Raw genomic sequence first — 25024 nt, 5'->3', positions numbered from 1 at the left:
CACTAGTACATTTGTATTAGATAGAATGTTCACAATTACCAAAAAAAAAAAAGAATGTTCACACTTATCCATCCCTTTTTTCTTTTTTATTTAAAGAAAGAATAGAGGGTCTAAATCTATATTTTTTTTCCTTTCCTCTTGTTCTCAAATCTTTTTCTCTCCCCCATTGTCATTTGAGAGGAAGCTGTCCCCACTGATCTCACTATATATATGAGCCCATCCATGTCCTTTAGGTGTCACAAACTTGAGAATTAACAAACTAAAGCGACAGCTTGTCTCTCGCTTTTGGCGTCTAAAGTACTAACTTTCGCTTATTATGGAGAGCTTTACACCAAATTTGAGGCTTATTGCTGAGCTTCTGGCCCTCATTTTTATTTTACACATAGAGAGTTTTGTGAGTTGTAGACATTGGCCGCAAGACACTGGCAGTGATCAGAAGAGAGGTGAGAAATTGGAGGGTTTGGACTCTTTGGAGGACCTCGTGACCGAGCTTCCGGGTCAGCCCGATGTCGATTTTCGGCACTTTGCGGGGTATGTTACCGTTAATGGAAAGAACGGGAGGGCGCTTTTTTATTGGTTCTATGAGGCCACGCTAAAACCAGAAGAAAAGCCTTTAGTCCTTTGGCTCAATGGAGGTAAGCCTACCATGACTAAGATTATAAACTTCACAGTGCTAAGACTTGTGCTCCATTGAATTATTGGCAAATTTAATAATATATGATTTCGAGTGCCATATGAGGGCCCTTTGAACTGTTTGTTGCATCTTCCGATCATGTTCTCCCTGTGCCAATTTGGTGGCTATATACATATATATGTAACTTATGATAAGGGGTAAGACAAACGTGTTCAGCTGACGAACAATTGGACCAGACAATTTCAAACTTGAACAATGGCAGTTAGGCCTATACGGATGGATTGAGGGATCCTAGGGAGTCAGTCGCCTCATAAAATTCTGAAATGTTTTAAAAGTTTACGTATTATATTATTTAATTTTTGATAAAATTCATTATATTTGCTCCGAAAAAATTACAATCTAATTACCCCTTCCAAGAGCCGGCTCTTCTTGGTCCAAAATCCGGGTCCAATCACGGCCGTGCACTGATCGTCTGTCAGTTTCCACTCACACCATCATTATCAATATGATGAGTCATGAAAAATAGAAGGAAAATTCGTGTGCACTATATTTAAAAGTTCAATAAGACTTAATTAATCAAAGTTTAAGTCAGGTCTGTCTAACAGTCGAACTCGAGACTTTATATAAAGAGAACAAAATCTAAGTTATTTGAATTAATTCTCGATACTGGAGAAATAATATATATCTTCAAAAACCTATCACGATTAATAAAATATTCGCGATATTATTTGTCTTCTATGTGTGATACTGTGCTAAAGCTTGATGGTTATAAATATATCTTGGATTGGATTATCTGACTTCCCATTAATCTTAATGGATTGCATCATCATTCCTTTACTTTGGCCATTATTTTATCAATTGACAAAATTCGTCATAATCCTCGATGCAAGTGTCCTTTTCTGGCACTGTAGAATATATTATATCTGAATGAATAATACACAATTAATTAATTAAATAATTTGTGTGTGTACGACGTGGGTCTTGAGTATTCTTTCTTTTAATGCAGAATTTTGTTCTCTGATGAGGTGACAAGATTTTTTATGTTTCAGGACCTGGGTGCTCTTCTGTGGGATATGGAGCAACACAAGAGATTGGCCCTTTCATAGTGGACACCAATGGCCATGGCCTTAAATATAATCCTTACTCTTGGAATAGAGGTCTTAAATATTATTATTATTATTATTTAATAAATATCTTTCCACTGTCTATTTAATTGGAAAGGCTTACGAAATTGTTTTCTTGTAATAAAGGGAAAGATCAATAATTAATAAAGGGAAGCTTGTTCTGACTTTTAATTACCACTTATGTCCTTTTATTTGTTTTCTCCATATGTTCTATTTTTCTCCTAAAACTTCATATATTCTATTTGATCATGCGGATCTTAAACAATGGTTTTTTTTGCAAATTATTGATACATAAAATTGCACAAAGAAAGATATATATATATATATATATATATATATATAGCTAGCTTTTATATAAAATATCCTTTGATGATATGTTGTCTCTCATAATATGGAATAATATATGTACTAGCTCTTCAGCATGTGTTCCGCCCGTGCAGAATTACTTTCGTATTTGTGCGAGTAATTAGCTCAAAAATTGTTTTTGCGACCATGGTGATTGATAGTAATGATAATATATATATATATATATATATATATATATATATATATTTATCTTTCACTTACCAGGGAAAAATGACTTTTTTTTGCCCACTTTCCATTAAAAATTGGCTATGTGAGAAACACGTGGGATGACAGTTCTGGCTGATTTTATAGGTTTTTTTGTTATTTTTTAAAGTGGTATAATAAATTGAGAATGTTATTTAATAAGATAAAAATATAAAAAATTGAGGTAATTACAAGATGACGTTTTTTCTTGAATAATAGTAATATATAGATAAACACACATATATATTTTACTATGAGATTAAAAAATTATAGCTAAAAGATATTACCCAAAATAAATAAGTAATGAAGCAGCAAGACGGGAAAAAAAACATAATACAGTTCTAAAAATTAAGGAATTAGTTTAATTTAATGAAAATTTTATAATAAGATCAGATCCCTCTTTACTTATATATATATATATATTTTTCATTTTCGTCCTTTTTACAGAAGCAAACATGCTATTCTTGGAATCTCCAGTTGGAGTTGGCTTTTCTTACTCGAACACAAGCAGTGATTATGACAATCTCGGAGATGGCTTTACAGGTTTATTTATTTGTTTATCCACTAGAAATTAATTACATGGGTCTGAAGATTCTTAATTATTTTGTTTTTATAAACATAAAGCATATGTAGAAACCTGTTAACGTATACTTTTCATGGGATAAAGTGTTAAAAACGATGTAAAGATATAAGGAATCTGCTGTCTGATCCGTTGGCATGATATTTGAATTCCATTTTTTAAGTCTTTGTACTCTTGTGATTAATCAAAAGCTAGTAAACATCTAACACAGCCTGTCGCTTGATCAAATAATTGTCTAATAATTAATATTTTATCATGGGAAGATTTGATTTTCTCTTAATGAAGATTTCCTATGATATTTCTAATCTGCGGATGGGACTTCTTGTAACAGCAAATGATGCGTACAATTTCCTCCACATGTGGTTTGTCAAGTTCCCGTCTTACAAAACACGTGTGCTTTACATTGCTGGAGAAAGCTATGCGGGTACGTATAATATTTCGTGTCACGAATATAAGGTGTCTCCGTCTTTTTTCCCCTCAAATATGTGGTGTGAACATTATTAGCTCTTCAAGAGTTGGAAATTATTCCATTAATTGCCTAAACCAATAAAAGAACAAAACATATTATTCGTTTGCACATGTCTCATACATATATATATATATATATGTATACGTATATATGTTTTACATGTGTATTTTTTAACATGTGGGTGCAGGAAAATATGTTCCGGAATTGGCTGATCTAATCCACGAGAATAATATTAAGAATCTTTCACTTCATATAAATCTCAAAGGCATCTTGGTACGTCTGTCTGTTCTTATACACCCAACGTTTAACTTCTTTTAAAAAAAGAATTATATTCAAACTTTTATATTCAAACTTGACGTTTCAAGACTGAGATAAAATAACCAACCACATCATCAATATTTCAGGATATCCTTGCAAGAATATACGCCACTAGTTTTGATTTCGGTGATCAAAGGTACTTTTTGATCACGATGAATCAATTATATTGTATAAGATTTCAAGGCGAGTCGTTAAATTTTAATTGAGTTTATAAGCAAGTGGCCCACTCAAACATAAAAGTTCGGGAAGCTTAATCATCTATATACCCAAAGTAAGAACGTATTCTTTTCAATATTTTGATGTGGGATTGACTCATATTCGCTAATAACTGACCACGAGCCGGCACCCTTTTCCGTGCTTGGGCATTTGCTCTAAGGTATTACTGGCAATAAGTTTCACATTCGGATTGGACTAAAATAAGGCGTATTTTGGCTGCCTCTAAATTGAATCTAGCGTAGCATGAGCCCACACATGCGGATACATAACCTACTCTGATACCATATTAAATTTTCACATTGCTCTGATACCATATTAAATTTTCACAAAAATGCGGAATCTCATTTGATACAAGCAAATGAATTTGTATTTCCAACTGAATTTTTTTGGATCTGTACTTTTAAGAGCGTCTCATAGCCTGTCTCATCGAACTGATTTTCTTACATGTGAATACGTTCTAATGATGATTAACAGTTGGGCAATCCGGAAACATCATACCCGGAGGACTGGAGAGGGATCGTCGACTACGCATGGAGCCACGCCGTGATATCAGATGAAACCCACAAGATGATATCTAAGAGCTGCGATTTTAACAGCAACAATACATGGGACAACGATGACTGCAATCGGGGAGTAGAAGAGGTTCTCAGACAGTACAAACAGATCGACATGTACAGCCTCTACACATCCACTTGTATGGCCGATTCCGCCAACAACTCGGAAGACAGGAAATTTAAATCGTCGTTCCAAGTCTCCTGGAGTCGCAATTCTAAAATGGTATCCCTCTGAATCCCAGTCAATGTTCGACTTTCACCCCCGTACAGTTCTGTCGACTTAATCCATATTTTATCGAATAATAATTATAATTCATCGACACTCGGAATGCATTTAAGGAATGCACATTTTATATGATTTGGCAGATGCCGAGGATAATGGGAGGGTATGATCCTTGTTTAGACAACTATGCGAAAGCGTACTACAATCGGCCCGATGTTCAAAAGGCTCTCCATGTCAATGATGGTCGTCTCCCCAAGAATTGGACTATTTGCAAGTACGTCCTTACACGTACAGTATATAAATTCCAATTTCGCCAGTTCATTTCACGAAATAATATCTATCAACAGCTCAAAAAATTATTACCTGGGATTATTGCCAAAGTGATAAGGCGACCTTTGTTCAATTCAAAGATCCCAGCTAGCTCGGTTCCAGTGGTAGGTGAGGGAGCGTGACCGTGTTGTCACAAAAATGGCTCCATGCCCATAACATGCTACTCTAACCCCGACCCATGCCGAATCCTGGCCCCTTGTTTTAAGGACTGGTCAGTCCTATTGTCACTTGGTGATTTCTCCCCAGTTCAAAATGAGGGTTTAAGGAGGGTTGGGCGTAGCCCTCATGCAATGACCTGGGACCTCAGTGAGCACTTATTAGAAAAAGAAATTCTAAAAAATATATTCGTCATAATTAATGATATTCGTTAAAGATGGGTTCTTAATTTTCGGCTTAACTTTTTTTTTTGGGGCGAATAAGTGGATTTTATCATTAGTCAGACTATATATCCATATAAATATATGTACATATGAATATCACCAAGTAATATCGGAGGATCTTTCATGTCAAACTACATAGGAAGTTACATGTAAGACATCAAAAGTAAACATGAAATTAATTGAATATTAATCGTTGGATGGCTTAGAATGACCATTGTTTGTTGAGATCTCTATAACTAATTTATAGAGATCTGCTCTCATAATTTAAATTTTATAATTGCAGTATGGAGATATTCGGCAGCTGGTCGGATTCTAAGCGTTCGGTTCTGCCAATATACGAGAGGCTTATTGCAGCAGGTCTCCGAATTTGGATCTATAGGTATAGTTATCTTTTAAATTTTTATATATCTAACTTTTTATGTTTTGTTTGCGATTTTCCTTCATGAAATGCACATGCTTTTTATTTCCCCCTGCATATGTATTCGCCATCATTTATTAAATTCGGGTATTAATTTTATTTTCTCAGTGGGGACACTGATGGAAGAGTCCCAGTATTGTCCACTCGATACTGGTTAAGCTCTTTAGGACTCCCTATCACTAAGGCTTGGAGCCCTTGGTATCATCAAAAGCAGGTAATTTAGTTAATCTTTTTCGGTTAACAATGGAGTCCGCGAATCAAATATAAGAAAATAAAAAGATAAATAAAAAAACGCAGATAATTCTGTAGATGTATATATACAGACACATTTTATACACGTACTTCATAACCCTTTCTCTCTTCTGTTTTTTTTTTTTTTTGTCCCCTTCTCTTTTTTCCTTTATTGATGAATTAGGTGAGTGGATGGTATCAAGAGTACAATGGGCTTACATTCGCAACCGTTAGAGGAGCCGGCCATGCAGTGCCCCTGTTTAAACCAAGCGAATCGCTTATGCTCTTCTCGTCCTTTCTTAACGGTCATTCTCTCCCATCCGCACGCTGATAGGAAACGTCAAGTTATCGTTGGTCGGGGATGATCAAATGTTCAACCCTGCCATAGTTAAATCACATTGCAAAATTTGAGGGGAGAGATGCATTATCGGCTAATATGTATATCATCAATATATATACACATACGCAAGGACTCAGACAATTGGCCTTGTGAAGCTGTTGAGAAAAATAGAGAATAATTTGAGGCTTATGTCAACTATTGTCTGTTGCTCGACATGATGTAAGTGTAAACGTGTTAAATGGCTTTGCCCGATCGGGTGAAACAAGAAATCTTCTGGAGCCTAAAAGTACATGTTATGCCTTAGATTGTGGTTATGTGAGAAAGTATCTTATGGCTTTTGCTACGTATGTATACGTCACGTGGTGCTACGATCCAATAGAGAAGTATTAATGATATTTAGCTATTATCTAAGTGATTATATCTCCATTATACTGCCAGTAATACAATAGATGCACAAAATAGTTTCTCGTTTCATGCATCTTGCAATTTTGAGCCAGCTTTGGGCCTATTTATGGGCCAACTATAATTTTAGTCGCATTCAACTTTGAACAGGGCCTAACGGTTCTCATTTTTGGGGCTTCACACATCCGGATTGAAGGAATTCCATCTTCCTTTCGACCTGCATCGCTTGGTCATGTCGAACTGCATCCCCCATCTCGACTTCCGGATTTTCTTTCATGTATATCCACCGCAAGTTCATTGTCCCTTCCTTTTCTTCTTTCTATAAAGTCAAGCCAAAAAGAAAAAAGTCAGTTGTTAATTCAAAATATAAAGTGCATAATTTGTTTTGATTCGTTAGACAGGATAAACCTGTAGTGTTTTACCATGTAAATTTGCATGTCATTGAGCAATCGGGTAGTAAGCATGAGCAACCTAGCTTGTTATGTTACGGTACAGGGTTGATTGAAGTCGATGATACGAAAGATTAGGGTTTGCAAGATATGCAACTGGAAGGACCGCAGTGTGTACACTATCGATGTCATTACATTTTGAATGTTCTCATCTGTTGATGTCTTGACCCTCCCTTTGCCCCACTTTGCTTCAGTAAGCCATGAAAGAAATGTTTCGTACCACTGAAAGGTGAGAGCAATATCATTAGTTTACTATCCTATACAATATTAACTTATAATGAATTTGATTAATCTATTACTATTATACAAGTACAAAGTACGACAAAGCGTTTCTTGATTTTTATAAGTAATTCCACTTTTACTCTTTAAATCTAAACATTTCCCTCGCTTGTACACTATCCTTTTTTTTTTCTTCTACACCATCCTTATCTTGCCACTTTTACACTTTCAATGTATGTACAAATTTTTATCCATTAACATATCTAACAACATAAAGACATGCTCATTTAATAAATCAGGAGTGACCCAAGGATGCATTTTCATACATCCACGCTCCTTTTAACAGACTATAAGATTAACATACCATATTATAATTAATGAATTTATGCCAATATAAAATGATAAAAAAGATTCATATGGGAATGTCATAAAATTTAATATTTTAAAAATATGTGGTTACTTAGGGCGAGCATCTATCAAACATCCATTTAATATACAGAAGAATATAGAATGCGCAATAATTGAGATGGATGTAATATTATTGAATTATTCAAAATTAATTTGATCCTATTAGTGATTATTGTATGAAATTTGCCGTTAATCATTGGACACACTTTATTGTGTTAATAAGTAAATATGTTTTTCTTTTAAATCAAAATAATTGTTATATAATAATTCATGAATGTTTTAAAACTATACATGATGCAAAGGATATATACACTATAAATAATATCAAATTAATCATATATGCAATTTAAAAAAAGAAAAAACATTATCGTATGCCCCAAATTATATCACCTTATGGTCCCATAAAAAAAACAAATTTGTGTCATACATTATGAACTGATGATTATAAGTAAAAGAAGCATAAAATTTAAAGTAAGGATGTCATAAAACCTGGTTCCAGAAAAGGGCAAAAATATTGTATTGTAAATTCTAAACTGAATATATGTGAAATTTATATTATTAATTAACTTATGTATATGATATGTATTAATTAAGATGGTATTGAAGATTATTATTTGAAATTATTATCAAAAGAAGGTGTTGGTGCATGATATCATCCGGTAATCAAGAGGTTCTAAGTTCAATAATTGATGAGACTACTCGTGTTCCTTTATTAGTTATTAGAATTTCTATTTCATTATACTATATTCATAAGTCTCTCTTGTAATTGAAAAAAAATTAAGAAATATTATTATTTTAAAAAAGAGGACAATCTTTCCATTTTCAACTCAATTGAAAAAAAAGTGAAATATGCATATACTACCATCACTCAAAATATTCTCCTTCTGGATGATTTTTGGGAATTCATATGTTGAATAACATAATGTGTGAAACATATGAATAAATATAAATATCTACATAAATTATATGATATTGAAACATCCCGTTTCAAACTTGAGTACAGTTATGGATTGAATTCTACAATTTTAAAGAAATTAGCCATACTCAAATAACATAACAGCCAAATAAAAAGGTGTGTATATTCTAATTAACAAAAATAAATAAGCTTTTCAACGAGAGATTCATATAATCTTTCCAAACATAATTATTACATAGATTTATGTTTTTCAATAAAATAATATATTATAACAAATAAAGTGTTGGTTAAGTGGTAAGTAATTTCAACTGTAAGGAGAAGAACACAAGTTTGAGCTGCGCTTGTTGGAAAGGGGAATAACATTTAATTCTTGATCTATTGGAATTGCGAGAGTAACATCTTCCACAATTTTTATCAAAGAGAGTATAGGGCAGTGGCTTATGCCTTCGCCTAGTAACCAAGAGATTCCAAACTGGATACTTGATGGGGACCACCGGTGCTCCTTTGTTAGCTATTAAGATTTGTATTTAATTACACTAGACCCATGGACCTCTTTATATAAATGAATAAAAGAATAGGTTATATTATTTTCTATCACTTATAACATTTTCATGCAATGCAAGAGTACATAATGGTTACTTTACTAATAATAAAAGAGAAATGAGAGTTCAATGCAATGATATTTAATATCAATGCCAAATGAAGAGGCCCTGAATTTAATTACCATCAATACGGCAGATTATGGAGGGTGGGTTATGGAGGGTTAACTACTAAAAGTCTATGAATGTCCCTTTTATTAGTGGAAAAAAGAAGAAGAAAAAGAGATTAGAAGAGAGAAATGAATCCCATACATGATGATATTGAGATGAAGACTTACAAAGTCTTGAACATTGTTCGTTATGTCATTTCTGTTTTGTACAAGACATTCCATCGCAAGATCGGACACAAGATGCTCTAGGGCTTTGAATATTGTCTTACCGTGGTTCCTTAAACCTCGACCATTCCATCTGTGATTTGAGGAAAAGTAATTAAAAGGGACTTTATTACTCTATGGATGAAGGGATTGGAAGACGAAAAACATTCAAGTGTCTCCCTGGACAGATTAATATGTTGTGTAGGAGCTTATTTGACATGTCTATAGGATACTGCAACTATGACACCATCAAATATATACTGAGATCAACTAATTAACATACCTTAAAACTGCATCAGTGAGCTCTTCGAGCTCCTCCACGAAACCCTTTGTGTCATAAAAATCATCAGCAACGGTTATGATTATAGCACTTTTTAGAACCATGAGACATATGTTGGATCGGAATGGAAGAGTACAACTGATAGCACAGGCAAAGTAATAGTAAGTAGTTTTCTCTAGACCGAACCCCATTTCACAAAACCCCATTCATATTAGATTGATCAGCAATACTTAAAACATACGATCACCCTTAAGAATTGGTATATAGACAAATTAAATTTTTAAAGACAGAAGTGATTGAATAAGTACTTGGCTACCTCTTTGCTTCTTCAAGTTCATCCGGTAAATTGACTGTCGATAAGTGTAGTTCAGTACTGCTAGTTGGAGTAACTCGTCGTTCTAATTGCATGATAACCTATTATGAAAAGAATATCAGGTTATGATTATAGCACTTTTCAAAACCATGAGACATATGTTGGATCGGAATGGGAGAGTACAACTGATAGCACAAGCAAAGTAATAGTAAGTAGTTTTCTCTAGGCTGAACCCCATTTCACAAAGCCCCATTCATATTAGATTGATCAGCAATACTTAAAACATACGATCACCCTTGAGAATTGGTATATAGACAAATTAAATTTTTAAAGACAGAAGTGATTGAATAAGTACTTGGCTACCTCTTTGCTTCTTCAAGTTCATCCGGTAAATTGACTGTCGATAAGTGTAGTTCAGTACCGCTAGTTGGAGTAACTCGTCGTTCTAATTGCATGATAACCTATTATGAAAAGAATATCAGGTTGGAGTTATATTAATTTCTTGAGAATCTGTATATTGAATCGATCATTACCAGTAATACCTATGGAAGGAGGAGTTTCCTATCCACAAAGGATGAGCATTACCGTGTTCTATCCATATCCTATGCTTTAGATGATCCATTCGAGTAGCCCATGGAAAACTCAATTTATGTGCAATCTACATCAAATTCGAACCCTTTAGGACTAAGAATCGACATATTATTGAACAAATTCAACTAGTGAGGAAATTCTAATCTCACAAAAGCATGCAATTATAGAGCTATCATTTTCCGTAAACTAGGCGAAAGGTTGTATCTCCCTCAGTCATGATTTTTTTCCAAATACTTCCTCGAAAAGGACTTGCTTCTTGAAGCTCAGGTTCTCCTGGAAACATTAGAACCGTGGCTCTGTAAATATTAAGCAACATGGTTGTAAAGTCTTCATAGTTGTATATTACGCGATCCCGCGTTCCTTCATCACGTAAAAAACCAGCAAAATAGCTGCCATAAAATGTGTGATAACTTAATTATTTTTTATAATATCTTATTACAAACTTGAATATAATCGCCAGAAATTAATGTTTTTTGGAATGGAAATGCTTACAGGGTGATATGTTGTGGCCATATACTCATAACAGCCAAAAGGCTAATGCTTTCATACATAGCTGTGTAGGTATGAAGCTGGCTGATTCGACAGACGTAATTTTGTGCTGCTTGTAGTTCCTAAGGTCATCGAACATGCCAAAACATAAAAATCTATTGGAATGATAAATTTCAGTGCCATAGATTTGAAATGACAGATTCAACCGGTATATCTTGCATGATTTATTAAAAGATATGGATACCCTGGTTTTGAGACATCCCCTAATTTAGGTACAATGGACATCCATTAAGTTCTCTAAGAATACTGATCAATGACTTGTATTGTTTTTAGAAGGGTACAGACACCTTCTATCCAATTGCAAAGTCTAGTTTAGTCGAGTCTAGTGAGATCTAATCCGTCCGCTCTACTGAGTAATAGTGACAACTGCAGTGGCTCATGTGATCCGCGTCTTATTAAATGATTTAAGAACTAGTAGTTGTAATACCAAATGATTCTTTGGCTTATTACCAGTGAATTTGTGCTCGGCCAATCACAGTCGCATAGTTTGGTTGGCCATGAGTAGCTTTATGAACTCTTCACCCATCGGATAAAATGAGGGAACTTGTGATAAATAAAAGAGAAATAATGTGTATGTATAATTCAAAGCTTAAAGAGAGAAGGGTAGTTGCCATATTATTGGGACGCACTTTGCTTATTATTTTTAATTTACATATATGTTTACTAAAAATAATTTTTTTGATCTGCATGAGTATTCAAGTCATGTTGAAAAATTCAAGCTCGATCATGATTCTTTATTGCACTGAAACTTGCTTGACAAATCTCTTACTCGCAACTTCAAAACTGACAGTGTGAATAGCTCATATTCATCACAAAGCCCCACATTTGATATTTGGTGGCAGATGAGACGTGCAAAATATCGCTTTCTCAATTATGATTTAAGATACTTTTACTTTTTATTTTTTTGTTTTGGTAGATAAAATTGTGAAAGACATTACTCTTTCACTTCTGGGATGAAACATTTATGGTATTTATCCTTATAGGAATTGATATTGTTTATTATCGATAAACCAAAATAGCTTGCTGGGCTATATATTGGCAATTTTATCTGAGCTTATTTAAGCTCAACAAGTATCGGCAGAGAGAAAGCTAGGTAGCTCACAACGGCTCTTAATCTAGATATTAAAAGGAAATTAAAATTACAAAATAAATAAATAAGTTAAAAGATGAAATGTATATGTACCTCCATGGTTAAGGAAATTTTGTGCCAAAGATTGGAGGTAGGCCAAGCGGTTAATATTTCCAGTGACCATTTATACGCTTGAGCAGTGGTAGAGGGAGAGTGGAACAAGGAACCATCATTGCTCAAATTGTGTATTATTACATCCTCATGAACCTCATACCATGGAGGCAATGCCTCTAGGTACGCTAGTAACGGAAGATATCGATCTTTGTCCATAAGTTCCACCCTACCAAAACATGAAAACACGAACTCGTGAATAGTAGGCCAGCGGAATAGACCATACATACTATTCATAATCTTGACACGCTCTTTTCAGGACCCGAGTTCTTGAATGAATTGTCGGCTTGAAAGACTCATTCATCCACAAGAAACGATATTAATAATCAATAGTAGTGTTCCCATGCTGGAAGAGTTGTTCAACACATATAGGAACCGCGCATAATAATAATAGGGTGAACTATCGAAGGGCATATATATCGGGATCTAGACCCTACTACATCATACCTTTGCAGAATTTCTTGTTGATTTTGGAATAAATCCATAATGATCGGCTCACATACGCTTCTAGGGAAAATGATGGGTAGACCATGAGAAGCTGCACGTTCCAGCATAGATGGGAACATCATAGTGAACCATCGAGGAAGACTTTTCCGGTCATTATCTGCCCTCAGATGCTTTTCTGTATTTTCATAGATGAATTATATTCCTAATAATTTAAAATAAAAAAATACGAAACATCATCAGGTAAAACATCCTCCTCCTCCTCCTCCTCCTCCTCCTCCTCCTCCTCCTTCTTTTTTCGTTATGGATGGATCATGATATGCGAAGGTTCAACAAATGCTCAACTTATCTAGCTCTAATGGAATCGATCCACTAATTTGATATAAAGCTCTTTAGTTATAAATTTTCTCCATTCACAATACTTGAATCCGAAAAAATAATAATCATATATGTGTCGTGGTGAACGAAGGATCATGATAATTGGTCAAAAATATCTTATGATCTCATAGAAAAATTTAATCAAATTAGAAAATAAAAGAAATCAGTCTGGAGGAGTATACATGTATAATTTTTTTCGCCCAATTAGACATTGGAAAACAGAAATACGGTTTATATGTATGAACCTGTTTTACAAATGGTTTGCTTTTGTTTATGCAGGAAGGAATGCCCTAATGCATACCTTTGTCTATCAACTTTGCACCAACATTTTCCACCTTTTAAGTGCAAGTAAGCGAGCGAGTGTCGAGGGAAGGCATTCTATGGAAGGGATGATATTCATTTGGGTGGTGAAATCTGACCAGAACCCTTCTTCACTCTGGTTCTCGAGCACCCAATCTAAGCATGTCTCGAACATAAGTTGGCAAGGGCAGTCTGGATCGAGGACCATAGCAAGCCATGAGGTGTTGTACGAGGAAAGCGAGAGAAAGGATTGAGGGTCATGGTGCAAGTTGAACAACGTATCTGTCTTGATCTTGTTAAGTAATTCGATCGAGGAGTATTGCGTTGGGGCCATGACAAGATCACTCAATTACTGCAAGACAGAAAGGATACTGATAGTAAGGGAAAATGCAAACTTTCTTCTTTTTTTCTTCTAGCCCAAACCTTTTAAATGTATTTGGTTTTAGAGTTGAGTTTAGTTGAGTTTTGACTTTAATTGATTTGTAATGATTGTGTTGTTGAATTATGAGAAAAAGTGAAAAAAAGTAACGAATAGTTGAGATAAAGTAATGATTAAGTAATGATTGTGTTATTGAATTGTGGAAAAAGTAATGAATAGTTGACAAAATTTAGTATTAAAAATTGAATTGAATGATTAAAAAAATTTTAAAAAAAGAAAAGTAATAATTGCGTTGTTGAACTAAAGATAAGTGAAGTTGAGTTGGGTTGAATTTAAAAAAATTTTAAATCCAAACACACCCAATTTCCAACTCTACCCCCATGAGATAAGATGTGAACTGTCATTGGGCTTGAATAATCGGGCTTCGAGTATGGACCGATATTTGTGGGCTCCATGTTGGGATGCCCATATAAAAATGGGTCAAGGACAATGAAATATGGGCTCAATATCAACACTTTTTTTTAGCTAAGACACAAAGTAGGCCTACAATATTATTTCCAAAACATATATGTTAATTTCCTTGACATGTATAGCTCTCAGAAATTTGATGTGACACTACGCGAGTGAAAAAAGAAGGCAAATTTCATATAAAAAATCATGAACTTTCATATTTATTTCAAATCTATCATGATATTTTTTTTTAACTATAAAACCACAAACTTCCATTTTTGTTCCGTCCCTATCATACTATTATATTTAATATTTTAGTTTAAGTGACTTATACATGTCATTAATATATTAAACGATAATAAAAGTAATTAAGAAATATTAAATTAAAAAAAGAAGACGCTCTTGAAAAAAAAAAAGAAAAAACAACAACAATTGAAGCTGGTAGCTCGCGGAATGGGGGGCTTCACCGGTGGCCATCATCCTTGGCATGAGGTCACCGGAATCTTACGAGAGTGCCAGTGATCTCGCAAGGCCAGTTTGGGCAGGAGGGGCATGGGCTTAATGGATGGCCCCCACCCATCGCCTTGAGATTGCAGGCACCGCCCAACACTTGGGATCTCAACCTCAGGCCTAATTGTAGAGGTGGGGCCTTCCCTGGCACCCCAACAACCTCTTGAGGTTGCCGACAACTTCTGAGGTTGTTAGCAACCTCATCCCTGGTGGTGGAAGCCACCGGCGAGGTCCCCCACCCCAACCAGCTATTGACTTGGATGAATTTTTCTCTTTTTTTTTTTTAAATTTAAATATTTCATAATAGTTTTATCTTTTAATTTTGGATGACGTGGCAATCCACATCAGCTAAAACAGACGTTTCTCTTTATGGATATAACTTTGGCTGGGGCTATTTCCGCCCATGTATGAGTTCAATCGAAACAAGGCTATTAGAGTTTCATATTGAGACAGTCACATTTGCTTCCAAAATGCGTATAGAGGTAACTGTATGAGTTGCTTTTGCTCACTTGTTTTATTTTGTTTCAACTTTACAAGCATATAAAATTATATTCCAAATTATAAAGATGGCAACAATAGGGTTAACTAATTTATTTGACTCTAAAGATTTTAAGGGCAAATAATTAACTTATATAGAAGAGACATATAATTTGGTCTCAATAAGCCATTTATGTTGTAGTGACACAACGAGAAAAATCAAATCAATGAGACGAAATTATACATTCATATGCTTAGTTTGAGCTAGCAGCATGCTAGCCATACGTCGACAAAAAAGGAGGTTTCACCGGTTCTTCTTTTGCTATGAGCAAAAATACTTAAAAAAAAAAATGTGGATTGCACAATATTTCCCGAACCCCAATTAGAATGTTCTCTCCTTGGATACTTTCACTATTGTGTGATCTTTTGAAATGAGATGTGAATCATAGAATTTGCCTAAATTCCATATGGTAAAAAGTATCAGCCAAGAAAATAGAAAATGGCGAGATCTGATTCTAGTTACACGAGATATTCTGCAGCCCTCTACAATTGACTGCATGTAATGCTGCAGTCGATTGCCCGCAATATCTGTCTTTCCCTTAAGCCTCATTGTGCGTCTATCTGCATTAGATGGTCAGGTACCCCAGTCGACTGTCCGCTGTGTCGCCTTTTTCCGTTGCTGGTCCGTTGATGTTTTGGATGCTGAGGCCTGAGTTGAGGCCATACTCAACAGTATACATGGCTTCCACTTTTGCGAGTTTTCTTTTTATAGATTTTGAACTAACTTAATCTATCTTACTTAGCTTCAAAATTGAATTTGAATCAGAAGATAAATTAAGAAGGGAGAAATATACTTAGCGATTAAGATGAAGAGTTTTGAACACATGGGTGGCCTTAATTTGAAAAATTATATGCCTCTATTAAGAGTGATTGCAACTAATATGACTCTGGTTATCTTGACCAAACAATTGTATGTAATTTCAATTTATTTTTTGTTATTTTCAAATCGTTTTAAAAATTACAGTATATTTTATTACGTAAAATTCCAATATAAGAATAATTCAATAATATATGACTTAAAATCATGTATATGTAGATTGTTAGAATCTCAAATATACATTTCATTTGGAAGTTATACATCTAATTATTAATTTTCAGATGGTCAGTAAATGAAGAAACTCAACTAAGATATTTATCGGTAAAGTATATGTTTTTCATTTGATCGAAGCAGTAAGAGACTGTCTTACAGTAAAATGGACAGAGGCAAAAGATGAAATAAAACCACTTAACAAAACAATAAGAAAATGAATCGGACCTGAACTTACAAAAAAAATATGTATTCAAGCAAAATATTCACTCCTTCATGGGATATTCTTTTTTATTTCATACTGAGGTCGACTTGAACACAGACAGTCTGTGAAATGAGAACTGGTTCGGGTTGAGGCAATTGGTATTGATGATGGTGAATGGCACCGATTATTAGTAATGAGCGTGGAAACAAATGAATGGATTGTTAATCGGTACCACTGACGACGCCATTTAGATCCCCCGTCTGAGTATAGATAGGGACATCAAATCTTCATGTTATTACATTAATCTCTCCGCCAGTCTTCTTTCTCTAAATACGATCCCGAATCAAGTGGTCAATCCGCTAGCACCTTAATTATTCCCCACGTTTCTAGTACAGAATCCGGAACATGAACAATTCCAATTGATGCACTGCATTGTCACACTTGACTTCTCTGCCCGTGGCCGATACCTTGTTTGTTGGTTCCTTCCTTCATAATCCAATCTCGAAGAAAGATGAGATGGACAGTGTGGTCTGAATTCTATCTATGGGTGCCTCAGTTACATCGATTCAGATAAGCACTTATCTCTTCACATAGAAATGGATTTTGGCTTGCTCGACCTGACTCATAAGCTTTGGTTTCATATTGTAACAATAGTGATTTACTTGGCAGCTGCCAAGGATTGAACTCATGGGATCGTCTCCCGGGACGAGCTGAGATGGTACCAGATTGTTAATCATAGACGAAGTCGTACTTCCTATAAGAACAAATCAACTGTAATTAGTCCTGCAAACATGATCCCGGGGATGAGGACTGGAGCTATTGGGTCCTGTACTGAAGCACAAGTTGGGACCAATCACGACATGATACGCTAAATTCTTTGCAACATGGACCAATGATGATACTATTGTGATCAATCCGCTCTAAAAGGACTGGATTCCGCAAAAATATCTGAAAGGACTGCTGCAGAATCTTGATGCTATTATGCATGTATAATCAAAATCATTCAACTTTATGACTTCGCAAATCGTAATTACAGTACTCAAATTAAGATTTTGGAGATCGCTGGAATATCGAGGGGTCCTAACAGAATAGAAATTTTCATTATGAACGGACTTGTTATACAGCGAGGGAGGTTGCCCCTCAACCAGTACGGCAGATGCAAATCTTGAGAGCCGATCCGGATAACATTTCCTCTTGCCTCCATGTTTAAAGGGGGGTGAAAACATAAACCTTGCAAGCATGAGGAGCAACATGAGCGGTCAGCCGGAACCTCGTACCCTTCGAGACGAATGAGTGCTGTCACAAGAACAAAGATTTCTTTGTCAGTCCTGAACGTATCATCGGTGGTATATCTTAACTAAACTAGTCATCTGAAGGGAAGTTTCTTGTGCAGGACCGTGTTTAGAAAACATCAGACTGGATCAGTCACAATTATTGATTTGTATGTGTTCCATTCGCAACACGTATCATTGTGAGGTCCTCTTGCCCAAAGAAAAGTCTAAAACCGATTCCTTTCCACCAATTCGATCATGACTTTTGACAGACATACAACAATCAATATTTGTGGCTAATCTGGTATGATGAACCATTTTTGTCCGAACTAAGCATGGCTTTTCCGATCTGAAGATCCCAAACAGCGAAGATACAGATTGAAAGAAAGATCTCTAGGCTCTCTCCTTATGTAAGTGAGAACAATAAAAGGAAAAGAAGACCAATATACAATACCGTCCAAACATCTCGAACAATGACTTTGCTGAAAGGAGAGAGTCCAATTTCTCTCCATCCCACCGATATCGGAGCTGATGAACCACTTCTGTTCCATAAGACAACTACCAAGCGCTTCTTTGATAACGGCCCTGCCCAAACCTTTGGCAGATGGAAGAGAATGAATGAAGTGTTGATGTTTGTTTATGGGAAACTGTAATTTCCTTGAGAAACAAAAGCATAAATGTTGAACTGTGAAGTTGTTGGGGGGGATGAGTTGAGGAAACATACTTCTAGGCCCGATCTTGATCGGATTTTTCTTGCTTGTACTCCAAGAGGATCCTGATTGATCTCAATTAACTCCTTGTTCCCAAGGATATGAAGGGTTTCCCTTCTCACAGCTCGTATGTCACACCCAATGAGCAGAGGAGCCTGTCCAAACAATCGTTGTTTTTGTATAAATCGATTTGTATGCTGCGGAATCAACGCCAAAAACAGATATAGTGGAGAGACAAGACTACGAACTTTCATGACTGCCCAGATACTGAAATGAGATTGATATTCCTCTAGGCTCATCCCTCCGTTACCTACTTCTAGCATGTCAGGGTCTTGACCGACCGCAAACAATAGGGAAAGATAGGTTAGTAGATTGAAGAAATAGTCCATAGATGAGGCCCATGAACTGTAAACTAATGAATGTCCTCACCATTCCACCTTCCCGGTCCTGCAAACCTTCCCCACACATTGTTTGAATCTGCGATCAAAGTGATACTGAACAATAACACACACAGGAGCAGAGTTATGATAGTTTTGTCTTGGGCTGAGAGAATAAGCACCAAAAAATGAATCATATGACCGACCTATCCCAATTGTCTTTGATGTCCCCGGTGGTTCTCCAAGCATTACCAAACCGACCCGCCCATCTAGCAGGATCCTCTTCTCCCCTGAAAAGAAGATCATTACATTCTAATTTCGAGTGTATTGTTATGTAGTTAATGCGACTTACCATTCACAGATAGAATATAGAATGGGCCGGCCAGCTTTCAGAAGGGCGGAGCTCATCCTTGAGTACCTGCAGACACCACAAGAACAGATGATGAGAACCAAGTTTGAGCTCCTAATAGTTTTTGCTGAAAAAATAGACAGAAGTAAGCTTTTCAAGTTCTAACAATGGCAAGAAGTTTCCGTGTAGAAGCCAAACCTCTGTTGAGGCTTCGAACCATCGTGGTAGCAGTTATCGTACTTCAAGTAATCCACCCCCTAGACAAACCAAATGACGTCCTCATCTCATGTCACCAGGTGTAGTTTTTCTTAAGTAAAATATCATCTAGTATGCCAGCAATCCAAGTTGGTTTGGTTCCACAAAACCGGATCCAGGAGTATTTTCCAGTACACCATTTCGTTCTCTCCAAGAACATGAGGGAAAAAAAACGAAAAGACGCTGTTTGTGTTTTGGAAAACCCATCACATCACATGAAATCTTCCAACGATGCGGTCTAACACATTTCCGGATTGATTTCTTCTTTTTGTATTGGAAAACAAAGCTCACTTTTCCAGAAGCAGAAAGAACTGAAACATAATCATACGGACCCATTCAGCGAAGGTTCTAGCATCCTGGTCTTCATGCCCAAGGGAACCCGGCATCGTCTTGCTGCAAGTTGTGTAACTGTCGAAATAAAACGGATAGAAAGTTAACTCTGTTGGATCGTAGTCATATCAATGAGTTACTGCTCTGATATGGTATATATACTGCAAGAAAGACGAAAAGCGAAAAATAACGATACCCGGAGTCGGAATATATCCCGAGCTTTAAGCCCCTTGCATGGACATAATCAGCAAGTGCTTTGATCCCCGAAGGGAAAGTGGATGACTTTGCCCTCAGGTTCCCCTTCCAGTCTCTGTCCCTCTCAGCCCAGCAGTCATCTACATGATTGTGATCCAAACTATCAAACCACTACCACATATGGATTAGTAGATGGCAATTGTTGACTCCTCATCAAACCCGACTCTTCCAAAGACGACAAGCCTAATGTTGGAGATGTGAGACACAAAAGACAATGACAAAGGGCCCTCACCAATATTGACATATTTGTATCCGAGCGCTGCAAGACCAGTTGAAACTAGAGCATCCGCTGTAACCAGGAAATATAGAACATGTGACCGATTATCTTGGAAGCATAGGCTCAGATGAGGCAACGCATAAGAAACATAAACTGATGTATCAAAATACCCAATGGATGCTTTGATAGATTTACAAACATGAGCAGACAGCAAACATTTTGACATCAATGCAAAATGATGTATTACCACGTGTGTTTTTATCGAATATCCAATGTCGGGAGATATGGAAAAGGGAAATTATTCACATGTGTGACTCAGTCCAATCACTTCACTGACAAATCATTACAAGAATATTTCGACAAAGCGTAAAGCTTGACGTCCTTCATTGGAAGATCGTCATTTACGAGTACAAGTAAAGAGAGAAGCAACAACTCGAGATTAGACTTGCTTCATGACAAGTCATGAGCAGAATCACTAATTACCAGTAGCCTTCACAGTCCTTTCATCGATGTTGCAGAAGAAATGATTCCAGCTGTTCCACCTGCACCATATCACAACTATATCATTGCCAAGCCCACAAGTCAGGTAGGTCAGTAAATACATACAATGCAGAGCAAAATCTAGCAAATCATGAACGTGGGGCTGAAGAATGATTTAGAGATATGCTAATAGTGCTGCTGATGAATGACTACTTACCCCATTGGAGGCGTCCGAGCGACGCCATTGGCAAGGAGGAACTGCTCGTAGCTCTGACTCCAGCCGGCATCGATGCTGTTGTTAAGAAGAGTGCTTTCGCTCATCGCCCGAGCAATGCACATCACGAAGAAGAGAAGGCTAACTCGACAGCCCATTTGCATAAATTACTCGGATGAAAAAGGGAAGTGAAATGGGGTCGTTCTTTGGAGATCTGATCATATGGGTTAAGTATGAAGAATGACTGTGGAGGAAGAAAGGGAGAAGAAGAAGAAGAAGATGATGATGAAGAGAACAGGGGAAAACAAATTATTTGCTGTCGGTCGGAAGACAGATAATTAATGGAACAGAGTCGGATATGGTGGCGCCAATATCTTGTTGGGTCAATTTCCCTCTTCCCTCAATTATTAAAAAGTTACGACAGAAAAAATAAATAAATTAATTAAAAAGGAAAAAAATAGATCAATGAAAAAAATAGTTCCGATGCATGATAAAGTGGGCCTAGGACCCATTAATCATGGGCGGCCCATTGCAGGGCCCATGGTAACTTCGTCACAATTTTCTTATGAGAGTTCAATGTATGTAATATATTTTGATGGCAACCGAATTTGACCCAAAAATTATTCTCATTTTAGCGAAAAATTTTAAATGATCATACTTTATAATAATATGGTGTGAAAAATGAGCTACAATAAAGAATAATTATGGCAATGATCCTAATAATTGATGCCCATTCCATCGTTTCTTGCAATATATAATTGGTACTTTTTTATATTACGTGACGAGATAAGATCACCGAAAAATCTCTAGTTAATAGCTTGGCAATTCGTGGTCTTACACCAAAAAAAAAAAGAAAACTTAAAAGCAATGGGAAGTTTTTTTTTTTGGTAAGGAAAATTTATAGGTATAGTATAAGGACACAAAAAGGCTAATTAAAAGAGGTATAGGTATTTCCACTGATGAAAATCGAACATGAAATCTCTTGATTGTCAGATGAGAGTATGTGCTACTGCACTATACTTCGATTCTTGAGAAAGTAAACTTTTTGGAGAATCATCAGCGTAACCATAATTTGATATAAGTTGTGCATAATTCCCGGGAAATTACCTGCGTATCCCAAGGTCATGTAATATATACCTACAGGAAATTGCTATAATTAAAATATGAAAAGACTAATTAGTAAATCAAGAGTGAGCAGAGGGACAACATACACTATAATAAAAGGTCCTTTCAAGACTTTGAAAGTTTGACTGAAGAAACTGGGTGGTGAGACTTAGCATGTCAAAGGCAAAGGTGAAATTCGACTTCAAAGTCAACCCAAAAGCATGCCGTACGATAAGAAGATATACATGTCTCTAATGTGCAAACAGTTGATACGCCATGTCTCTAAGAATCGACCTCAAATTAGTTGCTGCGTCGTGCAATGCAAGTAATCCCAAATGATGATTATCGTGCTTTTCAATATGAGGACATGTTGAACTGAAGGCTACGCTTGACGTTTAATCCAAATTGAAACTGATAGGTGATAAAACCTATAGCTATATATTCATATTTCATATTAAGGTTATGGCAACTGCTCATTTGCAAAATTCTTCTGCGTAGGAAGTAGGCGGAATCGATTTAGGGCTGAGAATGGTGCATCATATGGACTCTCGTAACATGTTCTGTTATCATTTAAAATTCATTCTGCCTAAGAAAAAATGGACTCATATATTATATCGAGAAGTTCTTGGGTGATCATATTTCGTCAGGTAACATGAGGATACACCAATTAAATTGCATGAAATAAAGAAATTAGTGCTAATCACTCGTATAATTGCCATAATTATTTTTCATTAACGAATTCTTATTGGTCCTTCTCCGTCACGTCAATGTGAGATAGGATCATTTAAATTTTCTCCATATTATCTCAAAATGCTGTGGAGAACACACCCAACTAATATAATTAACAGAAATTGATAAGCTGTCATGGGCGAATTGGCTGTTTGGACATCTCTTTCTATAAATAATTATATATAATTAATAAGTTAATTTTAATGCGACGTGCTCTATTCAAAACAATGTTTGAAGTTGGGCATGCTACGGGAAAACACAAACAAAGGGCATAAGAGAAAATGAGGAAAAGATTGTAAAGATACGAGTGAAGAAACTACAAAAGTTTGTGGAAATGTGGGAAGAAACAAAAACTGGAATTTGTAAAGAAGATTTTTCAAGTGGACAGGTGGCAGCTGGAGAAAGTCCAAGATATGGACCACGTTTGATATCTTGCACACATATATATATATATATATATATATATGTATGATAAAATTTTAAATGATATTATCTCACAAATGATGTGGTTAGAAAAAATCAATAAGAATACTTTAATGAAGAATAATTATAGCAATTATCCGAGTGATTAGCACCAAATCCCTAATTTCATGCACTTTGATTGGTGCTTTTTCACACGACGTAGCGAGATAGGATTACTCAATAACTTCTCATATATAAATAGATCCAGTTGTTTCGTCTTCCCTCTTCAATTATTAAAAAAAAATCAATAGCTTTTTTTCGGTCATAAGAAAAAAAAAACGATAGCTTTACTTTGACTGTGATATATAAATATCTGTATACAAACATATACATTCATTTCCAATGTTATTAACTTTGTAATTTGACCCTAGTGTCTCGAGAAAGTCTCTTGAACAATTTATATTTAGTACCTGCATGTACGAAATAGTAGTCCATTTTGACTTCTAGAGAAAAGAAATGGTATATTTGAACACCCACGCAACTAATTAGATTATTATGCGGTCAAGATTCTAAGGGAAGTATTACTATTTTAGGAAGTTGTATTGGAAACATCCATTTCATGATGAGATAATTTTACAAGACATATAATTTATCGAAGAATATATATATATACATATATACACACACACACACACAAACACACACAATTATCTATATTTGTACTAGCCAATTTGCCCGTGCATGCATCGGGTGATCCCTTTGCTTTATTTTGATAATTTGTTAATGCAGTTAATTTTTCATAGTACAATAATGAAGAATATTACAAAGTATTTGTTGTTACTATAATATAAGAAGGTATTTTTTAATTAAAAGGATTAAAAGATTCAAAAGATTCAAAAAAGTTTCAAAATAATAAAAGATAAAATATCAAAATTTAAGAAAAATCAAATGACAAAATTAATATTAGTTTTGCGATAATAATTTGGCTATATATATATATTATATTTTCAAGTGAATATTATTATGTAAGTTGAACATCTTATATTTAAGTATGAAATTAATTTAATTCAAGGTTGACTGTGGTGAAAGTGTTATATATTTTATAATAAGTATGGATTTAATTTAATTTCCATATTAAAAACTTTTGGTTTTTTGAAAAGATATATATAAATATGAGTATTATATGTGTGAATAGGTGAAGGTAATGGACATATTATTTTCATAATTGAGATAAATTCAAAGACTACATTATAGATCATTGAAAGAAGACAAATGAAATATAAATAGTTTTAGAAATAAATGGGTGGAGTATAATAAAAACATCAAATGAGAAATTTATATTAGTTTTACATATAATTTTAGAGATATATATCAAATATAAATTATATCTCTTGAAGTAAATACTATTATGAAATTATTTTAATTCGAGGTTGAAAGTGTTAAAATTTTTATAAA

The 25024-nt window shown here is 35.2% G+C and overlaps 3 protein-coding genes across 4 annotated transcripts; 1 reads left to right on the top strand and 2 right to left on the bottom strand.

Annotated features, from left to right (window-relative positions):
- The first annotated feature begins 225 nt into the window (after window positions 1-225).
- On the top strand, window positions 226-6761 carry LOC116208782 (serine carboxypeptidase-like 31). 2 transcript variants are annotated; one of them, XM_031542342.1, is made up of 10 exons: window positions 226-635; window positions 1684-1791; window positions 2755-2850; window positions 3219-3311; window positions 3544-3629; window positions 4365-4667; window positions 4811-4941; window positions 5661-5756; window positions 5904-6009; window positions 6211-6761. In XM_031542342.1, exons 1-10 carry the CDS (start codon window positions 317-319, stop codon window positions 6355-6357), a joined length of 1485 nt encoding a protein of 494 aa, XP_031398202.1. In that variant the 5' UTR covers window positions 226-316; the 3' UTR covers window positions 6358-6761. The 2 variants fall into 2 exon arrangements, with proteins under 2 accessions (XP_031398202.1, XP_031398203.1); XM_031542343.1 differs by lacking the exon at window positions 2755-2850.
- Window positions 6762-6864: 103 nt separating this feature from the next.
- Window positions 6865-23170, bottom strand: LOC116209113 (S-linalool synthase). The gene is given in 15 exon segments (XM_031542671.1): window positions 6865-7087; window positions 7191-7241; window positions 7243-7313; window positions 9685-9767; window positions 9957-10151; window positions 10800-10924; window positions 11045-11246; window positions 11350-11468; window positions 11834-11949; window positions 12590-12659; window positions 12662-12815; window positions 13094-13184; window positions 13770-13797; window positions 13800-14069; window positions 23126-23170. Coding segments are annotated over 15 exon segments (1776 nt in total). The 3' UTR covers window positions 6865-6931.
- Window positions 17838-21679, bottom strand: LOC116208783 (alpha-galactosidase-like). Its single transcript, XM_031542344.1, has 13 exons — window positions 21338-21679; window positions 21124-21182; window positions 20656-20712; window positions 20365-20503; window positions 20171-20246; window positions 19782-19840; window positions 19587-19652; window positions 19441-19524; window positions 19287-19351; window positions 19106-19188; window positions 18872-19012; window positions 18602-18742; window positions 17838-18172 (listed from the first exon to the last, which is right to left on the bottom strand). Exons 1-13 carry the CDS (start codon window positions 21496-21498, stop codon window positions 18083-18085), a joined length of 1221 nt encoding a protein of 406 aa, XP_031398204.1. The 5' UTR covers window positions 21499-21679; the 3' UTR covers window positions 17838-18082.
- Window positions 23171-25024: the final 1854 nt, after the last annotated feature.

The sequence above is a fragment of the Punica granatum genome, chromosome 5 (genome assembly GCF_007655135.1).
Source record: "Punica granatum isolate Tunisia-2019 chromosome 5, ASM765513v2, whole genome shotgun sequence".
NCBI classification, from domain to species: domain Eukaryota; kingdom Viridiplantae; phylum Streptophyta; class Magnoliopsida; order Myrtales; family Lythraceae; genus Punica; species Punica granatum.
This window is presented reverse-complemented; position numbering and strand designations above follow the sequence as displayed.

What these genes read in the sequence shown, in the direction of transcription:
- LOC116208782 (XM_031542342.1), top strand. Translation starts at nt 317, where the DNA reads ATGGAGAGCTTTACACCAAATTTGAGGCTTATTGCTGAGCTTCTGGCC. An exon ending in TAAATCTCAAAGGCATCTTG is followed by an intron (nt 3,630 to 4,364) that starts GTACGTCTGTCT and finishes GATGATTAACAG; the next exon opens with TTGGGCAATCCGGAAACATC. An exon ending in CTTGGTATCATCAAAAGCAG is followed by an intron (nt 6,010 to 6,210) that starts GTAATTTAGTTA and finishes TTGATGAATTAG; the next exon opens with GTGAGTGGATGGTATCAAGA.
- LOC116208783 (XM_031542344.1), bottom strand. Translation starts at nt 21,498, where the DNA reads ATGCAAATGGGCTGTCGAGTTAGCCTTCTCTTCTTCGTGATGTGCATT. An exon ending in ATCAAAGACAATTGGGATAG is followed by an intron (nt 19,352 to 19,440) that starts GTCGGTCATATG and finishes GTTATTGTTCAG; the next exon opens with TATCACTTTGATCGCAGATT. An exon ending in GATCAAGATCGGGCCTAGAA is followed by an intron (nt 18,743 to 18,871) that starts GTATGTTTCCTC and finishes CATCTGCCAAAG; the next exon opens with GTTTGGGCAGGGCCGTTATC.